General features: G+C 43.6%; 1 protein-coding gene across 1 annotated transcript in view; it reads right to left on the reverse strand.

Moving 5' to 3' along the window:
* Positions 1-17,337, reverse strand: part of MTMR12 (myotubularin related protein 12) — a 57,036-nt gene that overhangs the window by 28,428 nt on the left and 11,271 nt on the right. The window contains exons 2-8 of the mRNA XM_090037901.1: positions 15,349-15,403; positions 13,944-14,083; positions 12,314-12,386; positions 8,886-9,016; positions 6,908-7,001; positions 4,454-4,577; positions 3,910-3,994 (exon numbers count right to left, since the gene is read on the reverse strand). Of these exons, the coding sequence (XP_089894027.1) occupies positions 3,910-3,994; positions 4,454-4,577; positions 6,908-7,001; positions 8,886-9,016; positions 12,314-12,386; positions 13,944-14,083; positions 15,349-15,403 (702 nt within the window). The remainder of the gene's footprint in view (positions 1-3,909; positions 3,995-4,453; positions 4,578-6,907; positions 7,002-8,885; positions 9,017-12,313; positions 12,387-13,943; positions 14,084-15,348; positions 15,404-17,337) is intronic.

Consider the following 17,337-nt stretch of genomic DNA (forward strand, 5'->3'; position numbering starts at 1 on the left):
GCCCCTCAGTCCTGCTGGAGGGCCCCCTAGCTGCCAAGGCTATGGGGCAAGGGACCCGGGTCTGCAGACCCCTGCCCCTGGCAGATGGTGGCAGCTGCTGCAGCAAAATGGAGCCTGGCTCCCCACCTGCTGTCAGCTTGGGTGGAGGTGGGGCTGGCTCCCTGCGGTGGTGTGCACTCTTGGAGAGGGATAGGGGGTGCCCCCCAGATCTGTGCACACTGCAGGCTTGGGCTCCTGCCCTGCTGCCCTCCTCCGGGGCCTCCGCAGCCAGCGGGTACCACTGCAGGGCACAGTGGGGCCACACAGGGTTCTCCTTACCACTGCAGGCTCCGTGCTGCCCTGGCAATGTGTTCCCTGCGTACATGGCAGCAGCAGGGGCAGTGGTATGGGGGTGTGCCTCTCACTGCTGCTGTGCACCCAGGGGACATATCACCAGGGCAGTATGGAGCTCACAGTGGCAAACAGCTTCCCTGTGCAGCACCACTGTTCCCTGCAGCACTGGGTTGTACGCGCCAGGCTGCGGAGGCCTGGGGGAGGGGGGGAAGAAGGGCAGGAGCTTGAGCCCACAGTGCATACCCACCACCCCTCCCAGAACTGCATGCATCAGCAGGGAGCTGGCTCCATTCCTCTCCCAGACAAGCCATCCACGGTCCCATCCCACTCCCCACCAGGGTCCTACAGCTGTATGTTACAGCCCTTGGCCCCAAGCCCTACTGCCCACTCAGCTGAGCAGCAGCCTCAGTCCCAGCCCTACTCAACTCCCTGCCTGGGGGGGGGCTTAACCCTTTCCCACCCACATTACCTGTGGGAGCTACTCTCAAAGTTGCCTGGCCACCCCCTTCCTGACTGCCCTCCTTCTAATCCCTCCTAGCCCCCTGCTGGTTAGAACTCTGCCAGCCTGCAGAGAGCTCTTTGCACAACTTCAAAATCCACAGGTTTCTCCACTAAAATGAGAAATCCAGTTTTCATCTAGTAAAGGGGAAAATTTGCATTTTATACTCCATTTTCCCTCAGAACCCTGCTAATGAGTCACTCAATACTGTAGCAATCTTAAAGTTTAGAACCAAAGCAGGTGTTTCACATAAAAGCACTTAACAGTATTACCCTGAAAAGTCAAGTTTAATCCTTAGAGTTATTAATAATAATTTTGCACTTACTTTATCTAAAAAAGGTATGGTTAAAGACCTCTCCCCAACCCCATAAAGTTTGCCTACCATAAGGTTTGCCTAAACAGTCCTTGGAAATGCATCAAAATAGCCCCCGTTACTACTTCTTCAGGAAGATGACTTCCTGGGTAGAGTGGAAGGAGGCAGAAAATGCCCATGCAAAACATCACTTCCAGACTAACTAAATCCACAACAGCTATTTAGCCCTTTGAGTACAGCATTTTATTTACTGTGTCTCATCCTAAAGACAGTTCACCAACAGCTCCTGGGAACACAACACTACTCCCTTAATAACAAAAAAAACCTGACATGCAGGATTAGGTTGTGTTTTGTAATCTTCAAGCAAGATAGCTTAAGGAAAAAACAACAAAAGGCAACAGGAAACAAAAAGCATCTGTGCTTAGCAAGAAAAGTTATTGCAAAATTGGGACTGTTCAACTGGAGGCCCACAGGCCACATGCAGCCTGTGAGGCTAGGAACAGATAGTACACATAAATCAGTTTAAAGTGATCAGAAACTGGTTTAAACCTGTAACAGAACAGATGTTTACTGCACATAAACCAGTTTGGAAAATGGCTGAGACTGGTTAGAGATGAGTCTGATATACTACATTCAACCAGGTTTAACTGATTTGGGTCAAACCAGTTTATGTAATGTCTGTCCCAGACCTCTTACTGGTTTAAGTTCAACCAGACTCCTGGCATGCTCTCTGGGGTGGGTGCGGCTCTCTGCTCCACAGCAGGACTGGCCACTCCCCTTTGCTCCCTGGCTGGAGCTCAGCAGAGACTGCAGGCCTCTCCCTGGCTTGCCCCTGCTCTCCCCTCTACCTTACACAGATGTTTCTCAGCACTAGCTAGCAGACCACATGCTGGCTACAGTCTGTGCTGTGGTAGAAGGGACAAAGGCAGAATCAACAGGTAGCTGGTGATGCCCCTCAGTTGTTTTATTAATGGGGTGATAAACACTGTTATCAATTCCTTACTGAGCTGGTCAGAAGGTTAGGGAACCCCTCCCTAATCAGAGCATCCTGCCAGAGCCTGGCCACACACCCCAGCTCAGCACTAAAGAAGGGAAGGGAGGGCTGCTCTAGAGCCCCCAGGCTTCTAGCCTGAGCCACTGCAGGCATATGCCTGCATTACTGGGATGTTTCTGCAGTCACAAACTGATTCAACCTAGCCGGGTCTTTCAGTAACCTGCAAAGACTGAATCAAGTCAGGCTCAGGCTTTTTTTAATGTCTCCCCCTAGCCCAAGGGTTCATATGCAGCCCTACCTGAATGCTGCACCTCCTATTGCTTTGGCTGCTGCTGCAGGAAGGTTCTCATTTGCTTCCTGCTTCCACCCCAGTGGGTTGAGGGGGGAGGCAGTGCAGCTTGCAGCACTGGGAAAGCCCATGGCACAGTACAGGGAGGAAGCCACAGTGCAGGCTGCCCACATGCACAGTGGAACAGATGACATGTGCAAGCAGTGCAGAGGAGAGGCATGGGAAAGGGGTAGCCCACAGGCCCATGGCTTGTACAAATGAGGCTCCTGCTAGCGCAGTTCACAGGGTATGCAACCCCTGGCTACTTAGAAGTTGGAGAGTCATGGCATAGATGGGTGACAGCTGGACTTATTATCTGGACTTTTGGCATATTCACAAAGGCACGCTTTACCTTGGACCTGGAAGTCAAGTTCTGCATCTCTCTCATCAGGAACATCAGTTTATATATAAAACATATTATAACTCAATTATTCCTTTGCAGCCATATCAGCCTCCCATCATTATGGAGGGTAACCAAGTTATAATATGACCTACAATACAACTGCTGATATAGGAAGAGAAAAGAACTCACACTGTCCTCCACATGTTAGAAGCTTTGTGTCCCAACCTGCCAGTTCTACAGTTTTATTAAGTAATTTTGAGATCAGTGCTACCATTTTATAAAAACCCAGAAGCCATACTTTAGAAGCATGGTGAAACTAACTTTGTATCAAGACAATCAAATCAAAGGTTTCACATTACCGTGTCACTGCCATTTTATCTAAGAAAATTATGATTTTAGCTTTCAAATAGGTGCAACTAGGAATTAATTTAAGGACTTTTAAAAACCTGTTACTGGGACTTCCACTAAGATGACAATCCTAGCAGCATAACTGAGGGGGAGCAACTAGAGCAGCAGTCCCAGGTACAAAACCCAACAGTTGTTGCATTAGCAGCTACTGCCACCAGCACCACCGCAGCCAGCACTGCCCTGTGTGCAGGAACTGCCCAGGATGGGGAGTTGCCCAGAAGCCATGGTTAGCTAAACTTCAGTTCCTGTATAATAAATGCTGTAGGTCTATCCTTTCAAATACTTGACTATGAGAGCACTGAATCACTCTGAATGTCACTGACTAGAGCCAGAAAAGAGAACAAAGCAACTAGTGTCTCCCACCACCCAGACTGAATCTAGTTTAAGAACACAGACGTAAGGGACTTCTGCTTCATAGGTGAAGACAGTAGGGGCTGTGCACACTCAGCAACTGAAAGATGAACAAATTACTGTTTTGCTGTGTTTTCCTACTTCTGCTCTCTAATATTTAGAAGAGAAGAACTATATTATGTCCTTTTTGCTGCTGTTTCTCCTTTTACTGTGTTTGTTACAGAAAGGACTTGAGTGTGCTAATCTTATGCATTAAAACACTCTGCCTAGAATATTCACAGAAATTTTCCAACTGACAAGTAAAAGTTCTCTCACCCTTCACCAATGTTTATATACTCACGGGAATGCCTCTCCCTTGGTGCACCAAGATACTTTCAGTCACAGACTTGAGAAAAGACTTGGGAACAACAAAATACAATGGCAATCTAAAAAAAAAAAAAAGAAAAAAAAAAAGTTCCTTGTAGTTAAGAACTCTGCAGTAGCCATAATGTTCTTTGTATAATGGTGAAAAACTACCTACAGTTAACACTTAAGTGGTACCAAGGAAAAAAATTCTGGCTACTGCAAGATTGAGTTAAGCATTTATTTCAACTGGACAAAGTAGTCATTTCTTGTTCATATGACACTTTGTACTTATATGCCATCATGAGTTCCATGAAATCCTTAAAGTAGCTGGATCCTAACACAAAAAGCTTGCTACTTGAAAATAAGATTTGTTTTCAACATGGAGGGGTCACTTGTAGAACTACACCAAATTCCCCCTATTGCAGATACAGTTTACACTGACAAGAGCTCTTTAACAAGTATAAACTTAAAAAGTAACTGATGCTAATATCAACAATTACTACAGAAAGTTATGCAAATATTTCAGTGGGCAAACTTACTTTTCAGAGACTCTGTAGCCTTCATTGACACTCACTACTTCATATTTCACATTCCCCTTGGTTCTTTCCAGTTCCTCATGCCAGTCTTTAAAAGTATCAAACATTACAGTTCTGTTTTTTGCATCTGTCAGAAAACCATTAGATTAGAAAAAATAGTATTGCAAAGTGTCCAAGAAAGGGGTGACCACCAAGATCTGGAGGAACGTTTGTTCACCAGAGCGCCCCAAGGGATGACTAGGTTGAACGGTCAAACTCCTGCAAGACCGTTTCAGGCTGGACATAAGGAAGAATTTCTTTACTGTCCGAGCCCCCAAGGTCTGGAACAGTCTGCCAGCGGAGGTGGTTCAAGCACCTACATTGAACACCTTCGAGAGTAAATTGGATGCTTATCTTGCTGGGATCCTATGACCCCAGCTGACTTCCTGCCCTTTGGGCAGGGGGCTGGACTCGATCTCCCGAGGTCCCTTCCAGCCCTGATGTCTATGAAATCTGTGAAGCCTCTTTAAAAGGTAGCAAAGTTCCTATTGTAAGAAAGGCAAGGACCTTTGGGCAATGGTCTTTATGGCACTGTAGGAAACCAACTTTAATCCATGCATAAACAGAACCTCCCCACATTCAGAGTAGTTTCAGCACATCAAGGTAAAATGCTTTTGTACAGAAGATTCTATGTTTCTGTCTCATCTTACTTGTCAAAGCTCCAGTAGTAGTTAAATGAAGGCCAAGTGATTTTCAAATCCTGCTGCACATTAAGTTTTTATAGAACTTCCTTTCAGTTAAGATTAGCTCGACACCTAACCCATACTCTGCAGTTAACTCCCTCACACCCTGATACAGCTGACTGGAAACCAACTATGTGGTTTCATTAAATACGAAACTGTATACAATTAGTACAGTAGCCTCTGTGCTAATTCAGTATGTGTTTGCTGTGCTCACATTTTCAGCAAATTTCAAACTCTAGAGAACACAGTTGCATCAGGTGTCCACAGAGGAACTGAGCATGGATACACTGAACTCTTTCTTGAAGCTTTAAGTGGGAGTCTGGATTCTGGAGCACAAACCTGGCAAAAAGTCAATTATGTAGCAGCGTCCCAGGGTGAAAACCACAAAATTTGGAACAATACCAATAATTATGGGATAACTGAAGTGCTTAAAGACAGCAAGAACTTCAGTGGAATGTACAATAGCAAGAACAAATTTAAAGGTAAATATTAAGCTACACTGAAGAGACTGCTGTAGCTAGGGCTGCTTATGGCAGAGTTAAAAAATGAAGGACATGCACTGTATGCATAACCAAGTGTTTAGGTATACAAAGAAAATAATTTTTACCCCTAATTCTTATTATATAGTGTGAAGATCTGAAATAAATAACATGGCAGTTACAGTAAGAGATGCATTTTATTTTATGGTATAGATTAATTCTGTAACATTTTTCCCAAATAAGTCTCTTCTTTTATGCTTCCTTCTTTCTGCACCCTCCCCCCCCTTATCATAAACCTTCCAGAGCAGGACTACCTTACTGTGCTCAGTCCCTGGAACAATCTGAAACTAATTACTGGATTAGGTTTTCAGCTAGACAGAAATAACTTGATGCACCAAAATGTCTACCAATGACAGGGGGGTTGGGGGGCTGGGGGAGGAGAAGTGTTACTGGTGGTAACTTGCCACCCAAAGTTGAACAGTACTATCAGAAGCAGCTATATTCCTACTAAAATACCAATTTAAGAAGTTGTCCACAGGGAATTTTTTTTACTAAAAAAATAATACTTCAAGCTACCATACATCATTTAGATATGGCTAAGTAGGAAATTTAGGCAAATTAGTTTGTATAATTTCACCAGGTAAAGCCTGCTTGATTAGCAGAATTTTTAAGTTACTATTTTTGCTGGGGGTGGGTTTGGAGGCAAGAGACAGGAAACTGTGCACTTTTCATAAATACCTAAGTTCTGGGATAAGGGTGGATATTTACACAAATCCTGAGATGCAAGAACAGTTTGACTCAGTCCAAAAGAGCAAAACGTAGGAAGTAATGTTCACCCTCTGGCAATATAAAACCAGAATAGAAAGCAAAGAATTAAAAGGGAAAAGGAAAAAAAGAACAAACAAAACCACTAGAAATATTTTATAGGTGTCAGGAAGTTGTTTCATAAGGCACATGCAAAAACTTCCACAAGCTGATAATGTGTATATTGAATCTAGTAATTTTTCTCTGGGCTCAAAATTTTATTTGAGGTTTTATATTACATCCAACCTACAATCAAAGTTCACTGGGGCAAGTTTAAACATTTCATCAGCAAGCTTGTGTAAAGGGACACTTTCAAAGGCTTGATAGCTACCAAATATAGAAGATTCAAGGACCCATCATATTTGTGGGCACTAAACACAGGTGCAGGCTGGGAATGGGGTGACCATATTTGACAATTAACACACACTATGAAGTATAAAATTAAGGTTTACCTGGACTGTTTGGTGCAGCTGATGCATAAGAGAACAGAAACAAGCGTTTAAGTAGTTTAGGAGTCTGGCTATGATGTACTATGCCACTGACGATCTATGAAAGGACCAACAAATTAATACAAGCATATCCTAGACTATTAAAGACTGTTAATGTAAAGCGGAGCCAAGCCTCCAATACGAAGCCTTGGGGCTCATCTGCATGTGCGCCTTAACATATTAGCCTATTTTAATGCACATTAACTGACAAGCATGTTTTAGTAGTGCTTTAATGTGCATTAAAGCAAGCTAATGTGCATTAAGCGTCACTTAACCCCGCTTTTAAGTTAATGTGCATTAAGACAGGCTAATGCGCAGGGGGGTTGGAGCAGAGGCAGGCGGACCACTGGATCTGCATGCGGGGTTTCAGCAGGCTGCTGTTGAAAGCTGGGGAGAGCAGGAGCTGCTCAGCACAGCTTGCACCAAGCACCGGGAAGACTGTGGTGCTGCTGCTGGCCCCAGCCTGCAGCAGCAGCCTGCCGAAACCTGGCATGCAGATCAGGGGGCTTGTGCCCCCCAGGAAGAGCTGGATGGAGTGATCAAGTCTCTTAACATTCCCTCAGTTCCCAGCTCAATTCCCCAGCTCCCTGATCTTTCCCCCAGCTCTCCCCAGAAAGTGTGGGTCTCAGATCTGCGCACAGAATGAGAGCAGGCTGCCACTGCCAGCTGGGGATGGTGGCAGCTCTGAGCTATTTCCTCAGCCAGCAGCAGCAGCCTGCTGAAACCCCACACCTGGGGGCCCATGCCCAGATCTGCAGCTCTGGTGGGGCTGCAACCCCAAGAACAGCTGGGGGAACAATCAGAGAGCTGGGGAATCGAACAGGGAGCTCTGGTTGACAGGTGGAGCTGTCCTGGGTTCAAGATGGTGCACAGCACTCTGCCGAGCCACGAAGCACCCACACCATGGGGTAGCTGCCACATGGGTGCCAGGCAGGGGGGGCAATCCCCACTGCATGGCAGGGCTCTGCCACAAGCCCCCAGTTGGCAATGATGCAGCTGGCAAGTGCAGGGCTTTTTTTTTTTAATTTTTTTTTATAGAAGTTCTGCACTCACTGGCTGCAGAGCATATGGATGGCAGCATGCTACCATTGCCAGCTGGGACCAGTACCAGCATCCAAGTCTGCCCAGAGCAGCATGCACCGAGCGTCTTTAAAAACCGAGTGCTGGCACTGGCCTCAGCCAGCAGTGGCAGCCTGCTGCCATCCTGCACCCAAATACAGGGGTCCACACCCCCCACAGAAGGCTGCGAGGTTGTGCTGGACTCTTCCTGTGGGACACTGGCCCCTGAATCTGTGTGCAGGATGACAGCACGCTGCCACTGCCAGCAACTGATACTAGCTTTGGTTTGAACAGTTTGAGGTACAGTTTCACAAAAACCCCTGCGTGTTATTTCCTTGAAACTTAACAGGCTTCATGCCCTCAGAAGGGGCTACCATCCCTGCAATTTTAGCTTGAATCAGGCAAGAAATGACAAAGTTATAGGCATTTTAGTGATTCCCCTTTACAGCCTATGGCCGAAACAACAAAACAGCACTGAAACTCCAAAACAGATTCAGCCAAAACAGAACAGGACAGTGATCCAAAACATCAAAATGAATCATTGTCCCTCCAAAATGCTGAACCTGAAACTGAAATGAAACAATCATTTAGCACAGCCCTAATGATTATATGCACCAATAAAGTTGGTTTAAAACCCCAAAAGCAACTAGGTTAAGCAAGGCAATGGGAGAGAACCTTCCATTACCATCTTTCTAATAGCAAAAGCGAGTCTTACTCAGAAGCAAGATCATTTCAAAAGTGTGAGCATAACTTCAAAGCCAGCCTTGTATTTCTTTAAAAAAAATTAATTTCTATATTCTATTCCTACACTTATCTTGTTATCGCTAAACGTCTAAAGGCAGGTGTGAAACTGTTAGGATCAGGTGTGTAATGGTATATTTACCCTTTTTACTTCCTCTTCCTTTGTGCATCTCAGACAGAAATGAAACACTCTAAAATCTTTAGAGTAGATGATTAGTTTCTCTGGGTATTTTTTCAGTTGCCCATAGAGAGATTTCTTCTTCTCATCATAAACTATAGAAATAAAGGCTCAAGTAAGTACAGACGAAAACAAACAAACAAAAAAATCTGTCTTCTTTTCCTAAGGACCACCCAATAAATAGAAGCGATAGTAAATGCAGGTAAGTAGTAGTAATAATAATAATAATAATAGCAACAGCTAGAGCATTATTAAATTTTCCTTCAAAATATATTTACTCATATACCCCATATGCCTCTGCATCTCTCTCCCTCCAAAAGACAGCCTTTCATGATTTGGGGTGTGTCTTAACTGTGGAAGCTGATTTTTCTTTGCTGGAATAAAAGGGAGGTGGGGGAACAGATGCATGAAGATGCCAAAATGACTGTTACCTTTCCATTGCCAGCAAGTAGCAGTAGTGGAGGTCCCACATTAACCCTCCCAGAACCACTAAGAAATTGGTGGCAGCTAAGACTAATAGTTTCCAATTCCTTAGTGGTTTTGATAGGGTTAACATTATAGCTTGCGCCTGAAGCAGACATTGAATTGGTATCATAGAAATCATAGAAAATTAGGGTTGGAAGGGACCTCAAGAGGTCATTTAGTTCAACCCCCTGCTCAAAGCAGAACCATTTCCAACTAGATCATCCCAACCAAATAGGGGTGCAGAAATAGAGATTTTTTGGACCAATACCAATAAGTGATTTTTAACAAGCCATAATCAGCTGATACTGGATTAGATTGCCAATGAGCAGCCCAGCACCTTGGAGAACAGCAACCAGCTGGTAAGTCTGTTGTGGGGGAAGAAGTGAAGTGGTAGGGAAGGGGCATGGGCCAGACTGAGTTAACATGCTGGGGGGGGGAGAGTGGGACTGGGGCAGTGGCAGGAGCTGCCCAGCTGGGGTGGGGCACAGGACAGAGCCACGGCTCATCTTGTGGGGCACAGGGAGTGGCTTCCACTGCTATGCACACTGAGGGAGGGCATGCAAGGGTGCATGTGCCCCCAGGTCTGTGTATAGGGGAGGGTGGTCTGCCTACAGTGTGCCAGGGGAGATACCAGGCTCTTTCGAGGCAGACCCAGGGACACCCCCCCCCCCATACCCTCCCAGGATGCACGCAGCAGCAGAAGCCACCCCCCCAACAAGGTGCGGTTCCGTCCTGTGCCCCGTCCTGGCTTGCAGGGCCTGCCCCTAACCCCACAGGCCTCTCTGCCCCCCCCTTACCTCCCCCAACAATAGACTTACCAGCTGCATGCTGCTCTCCACACTGCTGGGGCTGCGCTCTTGGTCGCCTGCATGCCACACTGCAGCTGAATGCGTGCACAGGGCATTTATTGACAACATTATCAGCCACATCAGTGAAAAAAAGCCAATTATGTCAATTTTCTTTGTATTGGTGACAAAACAATATGGGACCAACGTGTACCTCTACAATCAAGTCTTTGTCTAGTTGGGTCTCAAAAACTTCTAAGGCTGGAGAGTCCACAACCTCTCTGGGTAATCTGTTCCAGTGTCTTTACCCTCTTAGTGAGAAAGTTTTTCCTAATACCCAACTTAATACCCTTGTTGCAACTTGAGACCATAGCTCCTTCTTCTGTCACCTACCACCACTGAGAAAAGTTTAACTCCATCCTTTTTAGAACCACCCTCCAGGTAGTTGAATTGAAGGTCATTATTAAATCCCCCCTCAGTTTCCTCTTCTCCAGGCTAAATAAACCCAGTTTCCTTAGCCTCTCTTCATAAGTCATATGTCCCAGGCCCCTAACCATTTAAGTTTTCCTAGAGAAGGAAGTGAGCTGCTGCACAGTTAGCTAGGACTCAGAATCAAAATAATTTTTTTCCTACATTCTGCCTATCCAAAACAAGACATGCAGTGTGCAAGAAAAATATAATAATTTATCAGACAGAGTCCAATGCAAACCTCAGATTTAAATGGGGATTTCAGATTCTGTAGTAGGATACTTCTCTGAACAAACCCCTAGCATCGAGCGCATAGCCAGAGAATTTTTGGGCCGATACCGATGGCCAATTTTCAATGAACCATATAGGCTGATACCAATCCAATCTGCAACTGGCCAGCATGGAAAGTGGCATCCAGCTGGTAAGTCTGTTGGTCGGGGGGAGAGGGAGGGGAAAAATGAGACACACACACACAGGCAAGGGAGGGAGTGGGGCTGGGGTAGGGGCAGGTGCTACACAGCTGGGGTAGAGCAAGGAACAGAGCCATGAGCAGCTTGTTCAGGGGTGAGGCTCTGCATGTACCCTGGAAGGGCACGGGGGTGGGGGGCATATGCCCCCGGATCTGCACGTGGGGTAAGGGTGGGATGGGGTGGCACCAAGCTCTTCGAGGGGCAGGGGGAGGGGCTGAGGGGGTTGGGTCAGGGCTATGCTCAGGGCAGGCTGTGGCAGCACTGGGAGGTCACTATGTGGGGGGCTGCAGCCATCCCAAAATTTGCTACTGGCCCCTCCCAGCACTGTCACCAACTATGCCAAGCACAGCCCAGCCCAGCCACGCCCCCTGCTGGGAAGAGCATAGCACCGCCCCAGCCCACAGCAGAAGCCCAGCCTTACCCTGTGAACAGCCACCCCCACCATGCCCTTCCAAGGGTGTGTAGATTAATGAAGAACATGTGCCATGTCACAACTTACTCTGCAATTACCATGTTTAACATGCCCATGAACTCCTTTTTCCCCCCTGCCCCTCACCAGATCCACTGGCTTTCTTACTGCCCAGCGTACATAGATAATGACACAGTCTGCTGGTTCAATAGAAATAATGTTAATCATGTGATAAGTGTAATATCTGCCAGAGATTTAAGTCACCAGGTGCACACACACTTTTATGCTGTTAGACTGCTGTCCTCTCACAACCCTTCCATTCCTACCTCATTCATACAGTTGGACATCCCATTTTTCTTCCCCAGACCTACTTTTTCTAATGCTGTTTCTACTACTTACAGGACCCTAGCCTCATTTTCATTTTTAAGCAACTACAAAGCAGATATGTCTCTGAGAAAGTCATTTGGGAAAAAGTTTCTCCCCTTTTTTCTGACATTCAAGTAATGTCAAAAAGCTTCTACAATAGCCCAACTAGATAGTTTCTCAAAGTTTAGATCTTCTGCATTTCTTCTCATGAGGTTGTAGAAAGAAGGAATAATTGGTCCCATATCCACTTCAAGGAGATGAAAGTTGCTGTAAAAAATATCCAGTCCATGCTTTGCTACATTTCAAATTTAATTACAAAAAGACTGCATCATAATTATTAGCTATTTTGGTAGTCAAGCAAGACCACTGGATTTAGAGGGCAGACATTTATATAGAATATGAGGCACATGAAAGAAAATAGTGACTTACCTCCATAAATCTGGTCTATACAATGCAGAGTTATATCACTTTCTCCTATGACCTTATTCTTAAATTGTGGTTCCTATAAGAGGAAACAGTGTTACACAATTTCCCAGTATACTGATTTTCACTTAAGAGCTGCCATCTTCGAATTCAACAGACACATTTATTCTAATGGCTAATTTTTAACTAATTTGTTATTTTCACCGATTCAGTGTTATTCCAGTGTCTGTCCCTCCTCCCCACCCAACTTCTGGAGCCAAATTATTTAGCAGCTTTCATATCTGAAAGGCTATTTGACCTGCAGAATTAGTTATTGATACTGGTATGCATATAGATGAAAACCCAATTTGATTTTCAAAACCCAGGAGAGCTTGCAAAGCTTGTAGTTAAGGATTTTCACTTTTCAAAACATGCGTTTAAAACAACAAAGTCAATTAAATGCCATCTTGCCAGCTTTACAATCACTTTTCATACAAGAACGGTTATATGGTAGAAAGTGTCTATATTCACACAGCATGTGCCTGTGCTTACAATGAGGTAAAGGATGTGGACTTGGTTCAGAAAGAGCTGTTAAGGGAACTGAGCAAAGAAGGTAAAAACATAGATAAGGAACATAAAAATATTCAAACAGCCACATTTATAGCTGAAGAACATCTGGACCCCAAATCTTGGCACAAAAATTTGCCGAGCCTGAGAAGAAAATTCAAAGGCAACATTAAGACATTAGAATACACAGAAAAGGAGTGGTGGCTAAACAAATAAGAGAGGGGATCCTGGGAGCTTCAACACTGTCAAACGAGTACAAATGCCAGCAGGTTAGTTAGAGAACACAGAAATAAAAAACATGTCATGCTGCAAGACAGTTTTTCCCCAGCCAGGGGTAAAATTACCTGGGCTAGTAGGGTTGGGGTTTTGGTTAGTTTTTTTTGTGTTTGTTTTTTTTTTTGGGCGGGGGGGGATATCTTACAAAAAGGGTAAGAAAGAAATATTAATGGGAGAAATTATTCATGTAGGCTCCCCCTGTACCCCCACCACACCTCCTCCTTTGCACCTCTGTTATAAAATAGTGCTTAGTTATGAAAGTGCAAAGCTGCTTTAGTCAACTCTAGTTACAGGTGCCTAGCAAGTGGGCCTTCACATGAATGCTACTGGGCTGGCTGCAATTTAGAAAGCCAGTCCATGACTAGTTGGACCTTGTGGTTCAACAAGAAAAATACAGAATACTCAGCCTGCTACATAACAGACAATGAGTGAAGAGGGTCCTATAAAAAAGGTAGTATCCTGACTACAAAAAGAAATCCCTGCTCTAGTCTGATTCACTAGAGAAGAAATACAGTACAAAAAGGTCACCTGAAAGAAAAAAAATTCATATTTTTGAAACAGCTCTCCACACTACTAGAAAGGGGACTACCCCTACTAGCCACTTCATGCCAGAGAGGATCTTGCATAGGTAATTATGGATACAGTTTGGAGTGGAGTGAAAAGCTAGTACTTCAGTCTTCTACATAACTTTCCTATTAATTCTTTTATTGTTTCCTTTGGTAAAGGAAAAAGAAAGAGTATGTAGCAAGACACATGCATTAAAAACACACCAAACCACTTTCAAGGCTATACCAGATGAAGCTTATGTTCCTACATTATCATCTGAAGCAGACTCGTAACCCAGGAAAGCAACCTTGAAGTTTGTGCAAACAAGTTTCCCGTAGGTGCCTCGATTTGACCCATCCTCTTGAACATACTTGAACACTGTGCTTGCCTCACAAAGCAGCAGTTCACCTGATTGAAATTAAAAAAAAAAAAAAACGCAAAAAAATTGACCTTGCAGCATAACATACATTCTACATACCAAAATACTTTAAATCAACTGCTTAGTTCTGAGTTGCAGGGTTTGTTTTTTATTATTATTTACTGTTATTAATTTCTTGTCTTGAAGATGCACGTCTTTCAAATGGTTCAGTCAGGGATGATCCTACCTTGAGCAGTGGGCTAAACTAGACCTCATATGACCCCTTCGAGCCCTACTTTCCTATGATCCTATTTTACAATAGTGGCCAAACACCAAAGGAATGGTTCAAGGGATTGAAAAAGCTACCATCTAGGTAGCTGTAGACTTAAAGTTCAAAGGTCTGGTATTGAACAGTTCTCATTTGTAGCGAGCTGATGATCTTAGATTTCCTAGCAAATGCCCAGGTCTTGATTTGTACCCTAGCTGAGATGAGTTGAGAGGATGAACAACACAAAGACTGAAACAGGTTACTGCAGGTCTAGAAGTGGCTGGAGAAGCCTAAAGTAACTGTCAACTCTTTAGTCCCCAAGCACTCAAGCAAGCCATGTGCTTTTCATGCCATTTGAAATATTAATCAATTCTTTTACTGTCAAGATTATGAAGATTTAAATACAGGGTTCTCGTGCTTTGAATTGTTCCTTGCTACAAAAATATCTTGTTTCATGTTTTTACTGTTTTTTTTTAAACTATTCCTTTGCCTGTGTTTTTACTACAGAAAGAATCTTCAGTCTTGCCTAGTTTTGTTCAAAGGCATGGATCTCATTTGAAGGGGAAAAGGAATAAATCTTTACCTGTGCTATGTATTCAAAATGTTGGTAGACAAGTCTAAATAAGTGTTAAAACAGAAGCACAAGTAAGACATTCTTTCCCTTTCAACTGCTCAGCTTCACTTGGCTCCTGCAAAGCCACTATTTCACTAGTTTTTCAATTAGTCTTACAGCCTAGAAGACCATCTAAATTCCTTCCAAGTCTTCTTTAGAAAGCAAAGTAAAACATGAGCACATTTTTCCCCATGCAGGGCAGCTGTAAGCACAGTAACCTAAAGAATTAATGGAAACACCAACTTGGCTTTTTAGAACAACCCATGCAAGTGTAAACATTTAGTACATTCAGCCTGTGCAACTACTTAGCCCAAACCCTTCTTTTTACTATTCAAAACACCGATGTCACTTCTTAATTGTTTCCTGCCATATCTACATACCTGACATGACAATTTTTGCGTTCTAAAGTTAATACATGAAAATACAGGAGTTACCTGGTAGCAAGTAAGGATTAACTTCCTTTCCTGCAGGTTCCTTTATATGAATTTCCTAAAAGAAAGGGAAAAAAGTCATTGTTCCTTTGTAAAGAACTTAAAAAAAGGCCGAATATGCCACTAATGCATTGCACTCTAGATTACCTTGGGGATCCGCAAAGCACTGTTTAATTGAGAAGGCAAAAACAAAAAAAAACCACCTTCAAAATTGAAGCAGTTTCCCTTAACCTGCCTTTGTGACTAACTTTCAATAAGTTGAACAGAGGTAAAATCAGTTGCAATAATTTCACCTTCTAGCCTCTTATAGTCTGTACAGTTAGAATATCTCAAATTGTTTCACTAGTTTGTAAAAAGCTTGAAATAAGTGCATAGTGAGTTCTCCAAACACCGTCAAATGAACCACATAAAACGTCTAGTTTGCTAGTAGAAAAAAGTTTTTTAAAATTCTAAAGGAGTACGATATATTTCCTCTACTACTTCATTTGGTAGCACTCCTTTGAAGCAGGGGTGCTCACCTCCTCCCCAGTCCATCCCAGCAAGGTAGGGGGAGATCCACACCAGTGACCTGGTTGGGGTGCCAAAACCATGAGAACCCCTGCTTTGGAGTCATGTGTCCACCAGTAAATCTGGCAACTTGGTAGCTATAATTTGTCTTCTTTCTTTATTATTTATTTTTTTATTTTACAGATTTTTCATTGAAGGTTCAACAATCTGTTACAAAGCCCATCTAGCATCCATTTCTGAAATAAAACCTGAAACATTAGGAATTCAGCACAGCAACCACCTAGTAACCTTTAGCACAAGAAAATGCCTAATTAAGGTACAGAGTAAAGTAGGATCCTTTCATCTTCCTCTCTACAAAAAGAAATAAAACATGTCTCTATGCACTACCAGAACTACAGTATAAGAGGTTAATATACAATTCTTCAAAAAAAGTATGCAGCCTCTTAATGTGATTTACTGTATATAATAATCAAAGATAAGTTACCTTAAAAACACATTAACATCAAGTGGAAAGCGGTATCAGCAGCTCAGAGCCAGGGATGGGAGCCCCTTAACCTGGACATGCCTTTGATTGATCAGGTATATAACCTACATTAAAGGTACGGTACCTTCTTTGGGACCTTTATACTATCCTACTGGCTTAGGAAGAAAAGCATGACTGAGTCTCCCCCAATTCAAAGAACATTAAAGCCAAAGGACATGCAATACTCCTCCTACTCAGTCATTTCATAAATCCACCCCTTCCTCCCTGACCTTGCTTTCACATACACACTGCCTCTGGAAGCGTGCTTTATGTCTCATCCTGATTTCCATGACGAGCGCACTGAAAAACACAACTGGACTACAGCTACAAGCAAACTAAAAATATACTTCACTCTGGTATCCACAATAAACAGAAGCCAACCTCTCCCCACAGCAAAAGACACTAGCAGGAGCAGCCAATTATTTTGGGCAGAGGGTCACTTACTGAGTTTTGGCAAGCCATTGAGGGCCGCATGACAGGCAGCCAAGGGCAGATAAATATTAATTTTCTAAATTTTTTTTTTTAGGAGCCCCGTGGATAGAACGGCCTGGCAAGTTGCATCTGGCCCGTGGGCCGCATTTTGCCCACTCCTACACTATAGCCTACCAAGAAGTATGCCTAAAAACAAAAGAAATATCAATCTCTTACAAAGTCATGAATACGGCTAAAGATGCTCATCATAACCCAAAAGACTTAACACGTTAACAAGTAGCTTTGCCATGTTGCATCTACCAATCTAAAAAAAACAGGAACTGTTTGCAGGACAGCAGCCAAGAGGATTTTCAGAGTGCAAATTTCTGGAAAAAGGAAGGAAGGAAACAAAAAAAAGTTATCTTTCTAATTATGCAAGGAATAAAGCCAAAAGAAAAATCCAAGCCATAACATTATAGCTAAGAAAGGAAAAGCCTACATCACCCAAACACCCGTTTTTGTTTCAGACTTGAAGTTATCTTATGCACACA

The sequence above is a fragment of the Crocodylus siamensis genome, chromosome 3 (assembly GCF_052110815.1).
Source record: "Crocodylus siamensis isolate JL-2025a chromosome 3, ASM5211081v1, whole genome shotgun sequence".
Lineage (NCBI taxonomy): Eukaryota > Metazoa > Chordata > Crocodylia > Crocodylidae > Crocodylus > Crocodylus siamensis.